The following is a 14,990-nucleotide window of genomic DNA, read 5'->3' as shown; positions in this document are numbered from 1 at the left end:
TTTATGTCTCTGTGTTCTCTAGTTGCTGTCTCCCTGTGTCCAGTCAGTCTGTGTCTGTAGTTCAGTCTGTGTTATGTTTCCTGTTTTATTTTGAAGGTCCATGTCTGATGTTAATGTGTCTGGTTTTGCTTCCCCTGTTTCGTTAGGCCTGATTTGCCCCAGCTGTGTTTCCCTCCTGTTGCCCATTCCCTGATTGCTCCCTCTATGTATTTAAGCCCTGTGTTTCAGTTTGTCATTGTCGCGATCTACCCTTATCTAGCTGTGTGTTTTGTCTGCCTGTGTAAGTTATTTGGATTCTTACTCTTGTTCTGTTTGAGTTCAGCATTAAAGCTGTTTGAATTTATGTTTGTCTCTGGAGTCTGCACTTTGGGTCCTTTTCCTGCCTGCACACAGCCGTCATATAACATACAGTACGTCAAAATGAAAACACAACTGTAAATTCTGACACGTGAGGTTGTGCTGAAAAGGATGATACCAAACAAGGCAAAGTAAATAGTTTTTAAAGGTGAAATGTAGAGGTAAAATCAAAAGTAGTTAAAAATGGCCAATTATACCCTGGACCCCAGAGGGTTAAATATTTTTTTTAAAGTAAAACAATAGTTACTTTAAGTAATTAATTTCTTTTAGAATCTTGTAACTCAGTTACTTTTTTGAAGTAGTAACTAGTAACCAGTGATGGGAATAACGGCGTTACAAGTAATGGTGTTACTTTTTTCAGTAACGAGTAATCTAACTAATTACTATTCCTATTGTTACAACGCCGTTACAGTTACTAACAAGGAAACGCGGTCCGTTACTATTTTTCAACAAACAGACGGTTAAAGCTGTGTTCAGCTTACCGCATCTTATATCAGCTGCACAGAAGTAGCTGTAAGTAATCTGGACGCTACAGCTTTAAGCAGCTGCGCGCTCCCGCGGATGGTAATCACGATCACTGTCTAGCACAACACCTGGAGCTAAGGAGGCAAAACAATCGAGTGCTGCTGTTTGACTGAGGAAGAATAAAGTAGTCGTGGTAAGTCAATCACGTGACCACTTAAAGACAAAGCAACAAGGTGCCAGTTTTTAAATTGTGTTGATAGGCCACGTAAAACCAGAGTCATGATAAACAATATATACGCGGCGTTTTTTCCTCAATAGTTTCGCCACGTTAGCGCTAGCAAGCACTCTCTGCTTATGAGCAAAAAAACAAAACAAAACAGGGGAAGTTTTAAGACTGACGGCGAGAGAGAGAGAGAGAGAGCAGAAAAAGAGAGAGAGCGAGTTTTGAGATATGAGATTTGTGACGTTTAGCGTGTTTGGAGTGTGTAGTTAATGTGTTGTCTTGTGTAGTTAGTGTGTAGTGTTGTGGATAATTTTGTGTTGTGTGTTAGAACAATGAGGCGACTGCTGTCTCCAGGTAGAAACTAGAGATGGACCGATCCGATATTACGTATCGGTATCGGTCCGATACTGGCCTAAATTACTGGATCGGATATCGGAGAGAAATAAAAAATGTAATCGATCCATTAAATATCAAAAAAGCATCTCACAAAACTTGCGACACGGCGTAACTCGGCTCATAACCATAGCACGTCGGAGCAGTATGCTCACGTGATAGAGCGGCTGTGTGTATTTGGAGCCTCGCTACCAAACCAGCATTTCATCTCCGAGGAAGTTATCCCAGAGAGAAGTAAAGCAAGTGTGTAAGTTCATCTCTGAATGTTTGTAAAGCATTCCCGCGTTAAGCTTAACAACCGATATATGGAGCGACTGCCTCTTCTCTCTCCCTCTGCTGCTACTTCAATCGTGAAACTGATCAATGATCAGCTGATCGGCTTTTCTGTCGCGAGTCCGTCTCTCTTCTTTGTTTTTTTCGGCCCACTTTGCACCAGAAAGAGGAAACCAGCGGCTGAACAACAGCAGCACGTTTAAGCTTGATAAGCTGTTGTTAGAATTTATTTAATATTACTTTCTAGACCAGGATCCTTTTCTACGTAGCTGACGGCTGGTAACTGTGCAGGGGCGGATCTAGCAAAGTTTAGCCAGGGGGCCGATAGGGCATTAACAGGGAAAAGGGGCACAAAGACATACTTTTTTTTTCTTATTCTCATTTAAAATGTCTAGCTTTTAATAAATAATTATCTGAATCTTACACCCAAAGTTTTAATCTGATGTAAACTGTATAGAAGTCCATTACTGTATATAGTTAAGTCTAATATACCCTAGTAAGCTAATACTACTTTTTCCTTTGGGAAGATACCATCTATGCAGTTTGCAATTCTGTTGAAGAAAGATGTTGAATCTATTTAATTATTCTTGAAAAATTATTTAATTCTGTGCATTTTTTTCACACTGCATCAAATTAAAGTTGATTACGTCGATTAAGCAACATGAGGTGGAGGGTGGGGGGTGGTTCCCTATTTTTTTTTTTTTTTTTTTTTTTTGCTGGGAGTTGGCAGCCCTATTAGTTAGGTTGCTTAATATTTCTGCTAAGTACTCTTTAAAATACCAGAATAGGGAGGATGGAGTAGCTTTAAGTTTATTAGATTGATCGGTTTTGCTGAACTATGAAATATTTTGGGTGCAGTGTATTTTTTACATACAGGTATAACAGAATAGCTTTAGTGTTGTTGTTTATTTAAACTTGAGTATGAACTTATACAAAATGCAGCAAGATATTAAAAAACAGTTTTATTGATTAAAAAACACACTATATCGGATTCATATCGGTATCGGCAGATATCCAAATTTATGATATCGGTATCGGACATAAAAAAGTGGTATCGTGCCATCTCTAGTAGAAACAGGAGTGATACACCTGCTGCTGTCAGACCTGCAGGTATCAGGCTGTGATGTTCTCCTTTGTAGTGGACACAAAATATCTTTTTGGAGTGGCACAAATAATTTGTGTGGCATCTTATTGTTGTTTGCAAAACTTGTGCATAGGATTTTAAAATTGACAATTAATATTTGCATTTGAAGTTATGAAATATGATTCATTAAACATGTTTCTGGTTGTTACAGTAAAAATATAACTTTTTCTACTCTGATTTTATGGTTTTTATCTGATTTTAGATCAATTCTGGTTATACAGTATGACAAACTGAGAACATAACTGTAAATTCAGGCACGTGAGGTTGCACTAAAAAGAATGATACCAAACAAGGCAAAGCAAATAGTTTTTAAAGGTAAAATGTGGAGGGAAAATCAAGAGTAGTAAAAAAATGGCCAATTATACCCTGGACCCCAGGGGGTTAAACGTTCTTTGTTTTTTTTTTAAGTAACGCAATAGTTACTTTTCCAAGTGATTAATTACTTTTAGAATCTTGTAACTCAGTTACTAACTCAGTTACTTTTTTGAAGAAGTAACTAGTAACTATAATTGAATTACTTTTTCAAAGTAACTTGCCCAACACTGCTAGTAACTATGATTAATTACTTTTTCAAAGTAACTTGCCCAACACTGGTTGGGACTGTGAAAACAGAAAAAAGCAGTAGTTCAGATTTCAGCATACTTTTCTTATATTTCACATTTCTCTTTTCTAATGCAGCCATATAAATAGCTGTGTTGGTACAACAAAAGTGATTCATGTTTTAGATTTTACAGTGCAAGTGAAATCTAAAACAGGAGCTCACATTCAAACATTCATTCTTCACTTTACATTTCAAATGCCATACCGTTTGTTGCTGTAGTTTCTGGTGTTGATGGTGTTATGACTATAAAAACAGTAAAAAAGCAGCAGTTTAGATTTCAGCATACTTTTTTACATTTCAAATTAAGAACACTGAAAGTGTTGTGGTTATATATTACGGAATCGTAGAGCTGCCACCCAGGCAAAAGAAAAATAGAGGTATATCACATTATAACATGAAAAGTTTATTGTTCTAACAATATACTTTTCATGGTTGTACACTACACATCATACATCATTTTATTACAATATACATAATTATCACATTATAACAAAAACATTTATGTTCATACAATATAAATATTGTATTGTACGAACATGATAATTATGTATATTGTACTTACATGATAGTATATTATACAAACATGAAAAGTATATTGTTACAACAATAAACTTTTCACGTCATAATGTGATATAGGCTCTATTTTTCTTTTGCCTGGGTAGCAGCTCTACACTTCCATAAAATACAGTGACTACACATTTTTTTGTAATGACATTTACTGCAAAACAATACTTTAAAGAAGGAACAATGAAGCAAGAAGAATGTTCACATACCAGGAGTTGATGGTGGACATGGAGCAATATCTGTGGAGGAAAATTATAATTTTAAAATGTGCATTTTCTAGTCAATGACAAAAATGATTAACAGCAAAACAGAAAACCAAAAACGCAAATGAAAAAGAGACAAAAAAGGAAAGAAGAACAAGAACACAGCTTTATTTCTAACAACGTAAACTTTACAGTGAAGCATATGTTTAATACATGACCATAATGACCATAACCATAGCTATATGTTGATGAACACATGCTGGTCAGATACATTCATTAAGGTCTTTGGTGAAAGCACTTTTCTCTAGCAACAGCTAGAAGATTTCAGTGCTTACCTGTGATTGGTTCACAAAACTCTCCAGTAGAAGGAAGTCCTTTTATGCACCCACATGTTGGGGAGATAACATCACCACAGGCACCGTATACGCCACACTTGTCACATGACCAAGCAAACTGGTCCTCACACTGACACTGCAGTCCTCCAGTGGAGTTTGGATAGCACCCTTTTTAAGACAACACAGTTCATAAGTCATACAGGATCAAATGAACACTATTACATATGACTGAGTACAAAAGTCAAATAAGATCAAGTCCTTACATGTGGTGAAGGTCAGGTTTTTCAGTGTTAAAGACTCAGTGATGGTTTGGGTTAGGGAGACATTTCTCACAATGTGTCTGAGTACATCACTGAAATCTGGGGCCACACTGGATGCTGGGATGTGTAATTCAAGGAAAATATCAAAGTCCATTGGTGCTGTGAAGGAGAAAAAGGGGGCAAATCCATCACATATACATAACACAATGATGGAAGATGATATTTACAAGAAAATGCTGACAAAAGCTGTCACTTTTATGCCCCCTGTTTCTACATGGTCACAATTTTGATGATGCATCTGCTCCCCACGTCTGCACTAGGGATGGGTTTCAATGATCGATTTTCCGATTAAAATCGAATTTAGTTTGAATAAAGCGATATCGATTCATTAAATGCTGAATCGATTTTTAAATATAAATGTATTTTTCCAGAAAAAACTGAATTTCAGGTTACAGCTTTCATTTCAACAACCACCAAACAGCTACAAGAGCAAATGAGAGCAGATAAACAGATTCCACATAAAGATGTAAACACAAAGCGCGAACACGTCACATCAGAATCTGTGAGGTGTTGACTTTCTCACGCCGTTGGGGCTAAAAGTCCACATCTCAGAGATTCTGATGCTGCAGGGTTCGTCACTCTCCAACCAAATTTCACTGAACCAACAGCAAAAGAAGATCAAAACTACGCTTCACATTTGATAAACATTGTCATGAATTCCCTCTTACTTTTGCTGTTTTGCTTCAACCACGATAAAAAAAAAAGAAGAAAAAAAAAAAAAAAAATCACACTTCCTGCACAGCTCTCTCTCGGTGTACTTCAAGAACAGTTTCCCATCTCAGATTTCTTTTTTCTGCATTGTTCGCTTGCTTATTAGGCATCAGTTTACCGTTTGTGTTCAGTGCTGTCAGCTGCTGTTTTTTTTTCCAAAAATGGAAGCCGACAAGAAAACCTAATTTTTGTTGTTCAATACTGAAGAAATTTAAACTTTTTAAAATTTATGCAGAACTGCAAAACACTTAGCTGTGTATCTAGTAAAACCTCTGTAACTTTGCTCTGCTTCACTTCAGCAGCATCGGGTAATGTTCATACATTGATTCATGGTTTTCTTCAGTTTTTGTTTGACTGCAGAATATTTGAAAGGTTATCTGCTATAAAAAGCCAGGCCAGGAAAATCTCCTTCATGTTTTTCTGTGTTTTATCCTCAGTTACTTTAACACAAAGGCATCTGCTGTGACACTTACACGTCTGATGAAGTCTCACAAGTGTCAGTACTGATAAATTATCAGAATTATAAGTATTTCTGGCTGAGGCAAAATTTCTATGATTCAATTCTAATCGAATCAAATCAGGGATCGAATTGAATCAGGACCTTGTGAATCAGAATCGAATAGATTCTACAAATCAGTGACGATACCCGGCCCTAGTCTGCACTGTTCTAATCTGGTACTGCCAGACCTTATTTACTACCACCACTTAAACTGAAAGTTTAAATACTCCCAGCTAACTGATTCACAAGCCAAACAGATGTCATCCCAGATCATTTAAAGAGCTGTATTGTTGAAACAAAAGTGATTCTTTTTTTTTTTTTAGATTTTTAAGTGCAAGTGATAATCTGGAGCTCACACAAAGACCTTCATTCTTCACTATACATTACAAACTTCTTACTGTATGTTGGTGTAGGTGATGTTGTTGATGGTGTTATGACTATGGAAACAGGAAAAAAAACAGCAGTTTAGATTATAGCATACTTTTTTATATTTCAAATTAATATTTTCAAATGCAGCCACAGAATCTAATGTACATCATCCTTGCAACATTACATATTATGTAAGTGTTATGTAAGTGTTTGCTTTAAGGAGATGAAGCAGAACACTTAATGTGCTGTGGTTATATATTATCACTGTATAAGCTTTGGTCATAAAAGGTAGTTTAAAATTATAGTTGAACATTTATAAATTATTAACACAATTTGAACTGTTGAAAGATTGTTTTAAGTTTCAAGTGCAGTGACTACACAATTTTTTATAATGACATTTACTGCAGAACAATACTTTAAAGAAGGAACAATGAAGCAAGAAGAATGTTCACATACCAGGAGTTGATGGTGGACATGGAGCAATATCTGTGGAGGAAAATTATGGTTTTAAACTGTTCATTTTCTAGTCAATGACAAAAGTGATTAACAGCAAAAAAGAAAACCAAAAACGCAAATGAAAAAGAGACAAAAAAGGAAACAAGAACAAGAACACAGCATTGTTATATTTAACAACAGAAAGTTTACAGTGAAGCATATGTTTAACACATGACCATAATGACCATAAGCATAGCTATATGTTGTTGAACACATGCTGCTGGTCAGATACATTCATTAATGTTCTTGGTGAAAGCACCTTTCTGTAACAACAGCTAGAAGATTTCAGTGCTTACCTGTGATTGGTTCACAAAACTCTCCAGTAGAAGGAAGTCCTTTTATGCACCCACATGTTTGGGAGATGACATCACTACAGGCACCGTATACTCCACACTTGTCGCATGACCAAGCAAACTGGTCCTCACACTGACACTGCAGTCCTCCAGTGGAGTTTGGATAGCACCCTTTTTAAGACAACACAGTTCATAAGTGATGCAGGATCACATGAACACTATTAAATATGACTGATTACAACATGTAAATTAAGATCAAGTCCTTACATGTGGTGAAGGTCAGGTTTTTCAGTATTAAAGACTCGGTGATGATTTGGGTTAGGGAGACATTTCTCACAATGTGTCTGAGTACATCACTGAAATCTGGGGCCACACTGGATGCTGGGATGTTTAATTCAAGGACTATATCAAAGTCCATTGGTGCTGTGAAGGAGAAAAAGGGGGCAAATCCATCACATACATAACACAATGATGGGAGATGCTATTTCCAAGAAAATGCTGACAAAATCTGTCACTTTTATGGCCCCTGTTTCCACATAGTCAACATTTTGATGCTGCATCTGCTCCCCACGTCCACACTGTTCTAATCTGGTACTGTCAAACCTTATTTACTACCACTTAAACTGAAAGTTGAAATAATCTCAGCTAATTGAGTCACAAGCCAAACACATGTGATTCTAGATCATTTAAAGAACTGTATTGTTGAGACAAAAGTGATTCATTTTTTTAGATTTGACAGTGCAACTGATAATCTGGAGCTCACACAAAGACCTTCATTCTTCACTATACATTTCAAACGTCTTACTGTATGTTGGTGTAGGTGATGGTGTTATTTCTATGGAAAAAGGGAAAAAAAAGCAGCAGTTTAGATTTCAACATACTTTTTTTAATATTTCAAATTATTTGTTTCAAATGCAGCCACAGGATCTAATGCAAATCAAGCTTGCAAAATTACATATTATGTCTTTAATATCAAGTGTTTCCTTTAAGGAGATGCAGCAAAACACTTCAAGTGCTGTGGTTACATATTATCACTGTATAAGCTTTGGTCATAAAAGACAGCTTAAATGTATATTTGAACCTATATAAACTATTAACACAAAGTGAAATGTTGAAAAAAAAAAACAGTTTAAAAGCACAATCACTACACAATTTTTAAGGACTTTTACTGCAAAAATATACTTTAAAGAATAAACAAGGAAAGAAGAAGAATGTTCACATACCAGGAGTTGCTGTTGGACATGAAGAAACGTCTGTGGAGGAAAATTGTGGTTTTAAAATGATCATTTTCTAGTGAATGATAAAAATGATTCACAGCAAAGAAAAAAAAAAAACACAAATGAAAAAGATATAAAAAGTAAACAAGAACAAGAACTCACCCTTATTTCTAACAACAGAAAGTTTACACTTAAGCATATGTTTAATAGATGATTCTAAGTAACCATAGCTATATGTTATTGAATACATGCTGCTGGTCACATCCATTAATGTTCTTGGTGAAAGCACTTTTCTGTAACAACAGCTAGAAGATTTCAGTCCTTACCTGTGATTGGTTCACAAAACTCTCCAGTAGAAGGAAGTCCTTTTATGCACCCACATGTTTGGGAGATGACATCACTACAGGCACCGTATACTCCACACTTGTCACATGACCAAGCAAACTGGTCCTCACACTGACACTGCAGTCCTCCAGTGGAGTTTGGATAGCACCCTTTTTAAGACAACACAGTTCATAAGTGATGCAGGATCACATGAACACTATTAAATATGACTGAGTACAACATGTAAATTAAGATCAAGTCCTTACATGTGGTGAAGGTCAGGTTTTTCAGTGTTAAAGACTTAGTGATGGTTTGGGTTAGGGAGACATTTCTCACAATGTGTCTGAGTACATCACTGAAATCTGGGGCCACACTGGATGCTGGGATGTGTAATTCAAGGAAAATATCAAAGTCCATTGGTGCTGTGAAGGAGAAAAGGGGAAAATTCATCATATACACCTGTTACAATGATGGGAGATGGAATTTAAAATAAGACATTGTGTTAAGCTGTGTATATGTCAGATTATCAACGAGTTTAGATTTGTGTTCCAGTAATTTACTCCAGTCAGCTCTCCTCATTCGTTACATGAGACAACCTAATACACAAATAATTGGTTCATAAATGAACTGTAATGCTTATCTTTTTTAAGTTTGATCATTACATAATTAGCTGAACTGTACCCCTGCAATAAATAAATGAATAAATGCATAAATAACCAAGATGTTTTTCATACCAGGAGTTGCGGTTGGACATGGAGAGATACCTGTGAGTGAAGATAAAACATTTAAATATTTCCTTTTCTTCCCACTGTAAAAACAGTAATTTCAGCTTTAATCAGCACCAGATTTAAAATATATATTAAATATGGACACGAGCATTTTGCCACACATTATACTAAGTACTGGTCAGAATGCAAACAGTTATGTAAAAAAATAAGTTGGTTTAAGTTAAAACATAAAGAATAACAAACAATAAACCATAAAGCCTTTCAGTAAAAGTCTGGCTGGAAACAGCCTTGAAAAATATCATTGTGGGAGAATGGGTGGCAGCTATACACAAGAGCCACTAAAGAATGTCTGGCTTATATAATATATACAGTCATAAAGAGAAAAATTAAAAGAACAACTTCTTCTGTATTTGGATTAAAAAGAGATTACGTTAAAATGACTGTTCATGTGAGATTGTACTAAAGACAGAGTATAACCATATGTGACTGAATGTTGAAGTGGTGGAATTTCTATGTGAAGATAACATTAAAAATGTAATGAAGTGATTTTAGAGTTTAGACTTGGAGGGTGAAGATAGATATAGAGAGACTGATAGGGTGTGGCTGGACATTGGATGATTTTATGTAACCAACATGATTGGATGTCTAGATGGGGGGAGACAGAGGAGGAAGGTGAGTAAGCACTTGGCAGAGCATAAAACACAGAGCACCCAGAGACACTCTTTTGTATGCCCTGTGTCTCCTCTAAGATGAGCAGTTCAGAGGATTGGATTTGAAAATTCTTCTATTTCTTCATCTACAAGCTGCTTACTTGTGATTGGTTCACAGAACTCTCCACCAGGAGGAAGCCCTGTGATGCATTCACAGTTTTGGGAAGTGACATTACTGCAAGCACCGTATAGGCCACATTTGTCACATGACCAGGCAAACTGGTCCTCACATTGACACTGCGGTCCTCCAGTGGAGTTTGGATAGCACCCTGATAAAGACATTTAAGACAGTGACCAAACACACCTCATAAACCTTGCACCAGAGTATGAACACATTTAAATTGGACTGAGTACAAAATTCTTACATGTAGTGAAGTTCAAGTCTTCTAGTATTAAAGACTCAGTGATGGTTTGGGGGAAGGACACATTTCTCACATAGCCTCTGAATAGATCAATGAAATTTGGGGGCAGACTGGATATTGGGAAGAGCAAGTTCAAGTCTATAATAAACTCCACTGGCGCTGTAGAGGAGACAAGGAGAAAATCACAAAACTCTTACATTTACGAGAAACAATTTTACGTAAAATTTTTATTTTTATATATCCCATTTATCTAACATGTCTCAAGTTTTATTGAGACTTTACATGTTAAAGACTACTGAAAAAGCTGTCATGTTACAGTAATCTGTGGTAAATAGACATTTGTGCTTTAACCTCCTAAGACCCGAACTCTTTTGTGGCATGCATTTTTAATTTCTCTTTGCTATTTGGGCTGATTGGGACCTGATGAATTTAAAAACAAAGTACTAGGTGAATTTTTTTTTTAAACCAGATTTTTGTTTCTGAGAAAAATGAGACCCACATATGAGGACATTCGTTTTAAATTTCGATAGAATAGTGGCAGTATAACGTCCTTGTAAGTGGATATCAGGCCCTTGTAGAGCAAAATTTAGTAATTTGGTCTAGACAACCCAAAATGTGATGTCCACATATGTGGACGCCAGGTCCTAGGAGGTTAAATTAAATGTGTTAAAACATATGGTGATGTCTCTCATACACAACATATTTGTCACTACAGCTATAGAATTTTTGAAACATTTCATAGCAAACTTCTGGCTTAGGCAAATTAAAAAAAAAAAGAAAAAAAAAATCAAACATGTGCACACACTTGTTTTTTCTAAAGTGAATGAAGATTGGTGCCATACAATTATTCCACCGTGTTAAATTTAAAGTAAAAGCAATAATTAGAGGTCTAAAATTATCACAACAGTCAAGCCCGTGACTGTTTGAAAATGGCCGACCACAACTGTTTACTTGAGTATATATCCTAATACAAAATTAGGATTCAGTAATTAGTCAACACCAACATTATTAAAATATGTTGTTCTGTTTTTTTCCCTTAAATCTCGCATGTGTATGTTAAATATTAGTTATTAAAAACAAAAAAAAAATCTGAAAACAATCTTAACCATTTATATGCAAATGATGAACAATAGAAATGAGAGTTTCTGTTCTGTGATCACAACTAAAATTACTGTGATGAGCTCTCCTTTGAAACTTTGTCATATTTAAAATGCTACAGATGGTGCCAGTGACTTTAGATTCAATGTTTTAAGTGTAACAACTACAGAATGAGTTTAACTATATCTGTCAATGAAGAAAAAAGAAAATTGATTTTTCTCATACCAGGAGGTTTTGTTGGACTTGGAGAAATACCTGTAAACCAAGATAAAACATTTATTTATTTTTAATACCCAGAAAAACAACACTAACGGTTTACATACATCATCTCAAAGATTTGCTATTTGGACAGAAGTACAGGCCCATACCTCTTGATTTTTTAATTTAGTCTTCAGTTTCATTGTCACAGGTAAACCAAAAAAAAAAAAAAAGCATATAGCATCTATTGTTAAAATGGTTAAAAATAGCATCTAAGAATGGATGTTTCTAAAGAGCTCACTAACTCACTAACTACTGAGGTCCAAACCTTCTCTGGCATGAGCTTAAAGACATGAGTTTCCTTGGCTGGGCAGCTGCAGCTGATCCAATTGAACATAAATTATTTAATTTTGAAAACAACAGTGATTTTGATGGTGGGGTGAAAAGTGAGGGGGCTGAATAATTACACCTGAGTCAATACTCTGTAGAACCACCATTTGCTGCAATTACAGCTGCCAGTCTTTTCGGGTGTGTCTCTACCAGCTTTGCACATCTACAGACTGAAATCCTTGCCCATTCTTCTTTGCAAAACAGCTCCAGCTCAGTCAAATTAGATGGACAGCGTTTGTGAACAGCAGTTTTCAGATCTTGCCTCTGGACTTTGACTGGGCCATTCTAACACATGGATATGTTTTGTTTTAAACCATTCCATTGTTGCCCTGGCTTTATGTTTAGGGTCGTTGTCCTGCTGGAAGGTGAACCTCCGCCCTAGTCTCAAGTCTTTTGCAGACTCCAAGAGGTTTTCTTCCAAGATGGCCCTGTATTTGGCTCCATCCATCTTCCCATCAACTCTGACCAGCTTCCCTGTCCCTGCTGAAGAGAAGCACCCCCAGAGCATGATGCTGCCACCACCATATTTGACAGTGGGGATGGTGTGTTCAGAGTGATGTGCAGTGTTAGTTTTCCGCCACACAGTGTTTTGCATTTTGGCCAAAAAGTTCCATTTTGGTCTCATCTGACCAGAGCACCTTCTTCCACATGTTTGCTGTGTCCCCCACATGGCTTGTGGCAAACTGCAAACGGGACTTCTTATGGTTTTCTGTTAACAATGGCTTTCTTCTTGCCACTCTTCCATAAAGGCCAACTTTGTGCAGTGCACGGCTAATAGTTGTCCTATGGACAGATTCCCCCACCTGAGCTGTAGATCTCTGCAGCTCGTCCAGAGTCACCATGGGCCTCTTGGCTGCATTTCTGATCAGCGCTCTCCTTGTTCGGCCTGTGAGTTTAGGTGGACGGCCTTGTCTTGGTAGGTTTACAGTTGTGCCATACTGCTTCCATTTCTGAATGATCGCTTGAACAGTGCTCCGTGGGATGTTCAAGGCTTGGGAAATCTTTTTGTAGCCTAAGCCTGCTTTAAATTTCTCTATAACTTTATCCCTGACCTGTCTGGTGTGTTCTTTGAACTTCATGGAGTTGTTGCTCCCAGTACTCTCTTAGACAACCTCTGCGGCCGTCACAGAGCAGCTGTATTTGTACTGACATTAGATTACACACAGGTGCACTCTATTTTGTCATTAGCACTCATCAGGCAATGTCTATGTGCAACTGACTGCACTCAGACCAAAGGGGGCTGAATAATTACGCACACCCCACTTTGCAGTTATTTATTTGTAAAAAATGTTTGGAATCATGTATGATTTTTGTTCCACTTCTCACGTGTACACCACTTTGTATTGGTCTTTCACGTGGAATTCCAATAAAACTGATTCATGTTTGTGGTTGTAATGTGAGAAAATGTGGAAAAGTTCAAGGGGGCCGAATACTTTTGCAAGCCACTGTACTACAGACACACTAAAACAATAAGCTTATTTCTGCTTATATCTATGATCTAATTTGTTCAGTCACTACCCAAATTTCAGGACAATAGTTCAGGGTCAGAAGCTGCATGGAATGCTTAAAGATCAACTCATAGCAAACAGCACAACCTGATAAACCTCAGCTCTACCAGACCATCGAGTTAAAATGATGGGCACAGCTGAAAACAAAACAGAGAGATGATATGAAGGGGACAGAAAAAATAATACTTTTAGTGTCCAGCCATAGATACCCAAGTATAGCAGAATGGTAAACTGAAAGACATAAAAGTGACAGTCAGAACAACTTCAGCCTAAAAAAAAAAAACCCTTAATAGAAAGTCCCAAAGGATTTTCTCCTGATTTAGAAGGAAAACTCCCAAATTTGAAATATGATAGAAATTTGTGAGGACTGCAGAACATCCACATTAAGAAAGCTGAAGGATAAGACTGTGTTTGAATTACAAGACCTGGAAAGAACTAAGAAAACTTCACATTCCAGACTCTATAAAATGTCTAAGGAATGTAGTCTTCCTTAAAGACACATACACAGATGTCTGGCTGACTCCCCCCACTCTGACGATATCTTCCATGTCATGCTCATAAATGTGCATTTGAAAATATTAAAACTTTCCTTTAAGGTGATTAAAATTATATCTGTAATTTTGTAAGTTCTTTAAACTTCACTGTATTTCTCTTTAGATCAGAGCTGCATTTTTAGAGAAAGGTTCAACATTTTACCACTCAAATATTCCACAGTAGTGATGTGTCATTCACTTTGTAGTGAATCAGAATAGCCAACTCCCATTGAGTGAGAGCCACCTCACCACTTTTTGTTTTTTAAAAGGTTTCTTGTGTTGCCACAGTATTTAACTGTCTTCCCACATACATCGCACAGAGAATAATTTATGTGCTAAACGTAAGCGCAGATATGATCTGTGAAAAAAGTCGAGATTGTGTGTTTTGTGGTCTAATGTTTTGTGCCTAGGGTTTCTCATTGACTCACACACTTGCAGGGCCTTGGCAAGCACATGAATGAGAGGCGGAGGCGATTGAAGTTTATATTAACAGGGTATTAATCAAAAGAATATCTCACCTGAACAGATGACAGCAACATCCTGACCATGTTCACATCTGTTTGATCCAAATCCACTGTGCTGACACTCAGTTAGAGAACTTTCATTTCCTGAACAGGTCACATTGTCAAGCCAAATCTGTCCAGTTCCTGCACCAAAGTGAGCTGATTGAGGAACTT

General features: G+C 36.8%; 1 protein-coding gene across 1 annotated transcript in view; it reads right to left on the bottom strand.

Moving 5' to 3' along the window:
• Positions 1-14,854, bottom strand: part of LOC116327164 — a 50,618-nt gene extending 35,764 nt beyond the window's left edge. The window contains exons 1-17 of the mRNA XM_039610093.1: positions 14,832-14,854; positions 11,910-11,939; positions 10,590-10,745; positions 10,326-10,493; positions 9,521-9,550; positions 9,053-9,208; positions 8,789-8,956; positions 8,469-8,498; positions 8,051-8,080; positions 7,513-7,668; positions 7,249-7,416; positions 6,914-6,943; positions 6,487-6,525; positions 4,822-4,977; positions 4,559-4,726; positions 4,230-4,259; positions 3,661-3,699 (exon numbers count right to left, since the gene is read on the bottom strand). Coding sequence (XP_039466027.1) covers positions 3,661-3,699; positions 4,230-4,259; positions 4,559-4,726; positions 4,822-4,977; positions 6,487-6,525; positions 6,914-6,943; positions 7,249-7,416; positions 7,513-7,668; positions 8,051-8,080; positions 8,469-8,498; positions 8,789-8,956; positions 9,053-9,203 — 1,165 coding nt within the window. The 5' untranslated portion in view covers positions 9,204-9,208; positions 9,521-9,550; positions 10,326-10,493; ... (1 more) ...; positions 11,910-11,939; positions 14,832-14,854. The remainder of the gene's footprint in view (positions 1-3,660; positions 3,700-4,229; positions 4,260-4,558; positions 4,727-4,821; positions 4,978-6,486; positions 6,526-6,913; positions 6,944-7,248; positions 7,417-7,512; positions 7,669-8,050; positions 8,081-8,468; positions 8,499-8,788; positions 8,957-9,052; positions 9,209-9,520; positions 9,551-10,325; positions 10,494-10,589; positions 10,746-11,909; positions 11,940-14,831) is intronic.
• Between the last annotated feature and the right edge of the window lie 136 nt (positions 14,855-14,990).

This window comes from Oreochromis aureus, linkage group 3, assembly GCF_013358895.1.
Source record: "Oreochromis aureus strain Israel breed Guangdong linkage group 3, ZZ_aureus, whole genome shotgun sequence".
Taxonomy (NCBI): Eukaryota; Metazoa; Chordata; class Actinopteri; order Cichliformes; family Cichlidae; genus Oreochromis; species Oreochromis aureus.
Note: the sequence above shows the minus strand (reverse complement) of the source record. Positions and strands in the feature narration are given on the sequence as shown.